Source organism: Phaethon lepturus, unplaced genomic scaffold (genome assembly GCF_000687285.1).
Source record: "Phaethon lepturus isolate BGI_N335 unplaced genomic scaffold, ASM68728v1 scaffold36577, whole genome shotgun sequence".
Lineage (NCBI taxonomy): Eukaryota > Metazoa > Chordata > Aves > Phaethontiformes > Phaethontidae > Phaethon > Phaethon lepturus.
In genome coordinates, this window is record NW_010553154.1 from 778 (window position 1) to 1,592 (window position 815).

Here is an 815-nt window from a genome sequence, read left to right on the forward strand (position 1 = left end):
GATAGGGCTCCTAGGGGGTGGTGTTGAGGACGTGGGGGTCTTGGGGACATGAGGAGCTTGAAGGACATGAAGGACATAGGGAGCTTTGCAGGCACAGGAGGACATGGGCGTGACACCAGGGACATGGAGGGTCTTGGGGACACGGGAACAATGGGGACATTGAGGGACGTAGTGGGGCACAGGAAGACATGAGGGACTTCAGGAGCATGGGGGGGACATTGGGACGAGGGCATGTTTTGGGCACAGGGGCCATGGGCTTGAAGGACATGAAGGACATAGGGAGCTTTGCAGGCACAGGAGGACATGGGCGTGACACCAGGGACATGGAGGGTCTTGGGGACACGGGAACAATGGGGACATTGAGGGACGTAGTGGGGCACAGGAAGACATGAGGGACTTCAGGAGCATGGGGGGGACATTGGGACGAGGGCATGTTTTGGGCACAGGGGCCATGGGGACGTCCTGGGAGGGTGGGGGGGACGACGACACCCAGTCCCACGTATCTCCCCTCCCAGATCGAAGAGATCTTCAAGAAGGCGGGCCACCCCTTCATGTGGACGGAGCACCTGGGCTACATCCTGACCTGTCCCTCCAACCTGGGGACGGGGCTGCGGGGGGGCGTCCACGTCCGCCTGCCCAAGCTCAGCCAGCACCCCAAGTTCGAGGAGGTCCTCAAGCGCCTCCGCCTCCAGAAGCGCGGCACAGGTGGGCAACGGGGACGCAGAGCGGGCACGGGGACATGGGGGTGGCACTGGGGGCACAAGCGGGCACAGGGACACGGGAATATAGGGCACAGGTGGGTATGGGGGGCCTGG

General features: G+C 63.2%; 1 protein-coding gene across 1 annotated transcript in view; it reads left to right on the forward strand.

Annotated features, from left to right (window-relative positions):
- Positions 1–705, forward strand: part of LOC104624175 (creatine kinase M-type) — a gene marked incomplete at both ends in the record, with an annotated part of 1,476 nt that extends 771 nt beyond the window's left edge. The window contains one exon of the mRNA XM_010291468.1: positions 508–705. Within this exon, the coding sequence (XP_010289770.1) occupies positions 508–705 (198 nt within the window). The remainder of the gene's footprint in view (positions 1–507) is intronic.
- Positions 706–815: the final 110 nt, after the last annotated feature.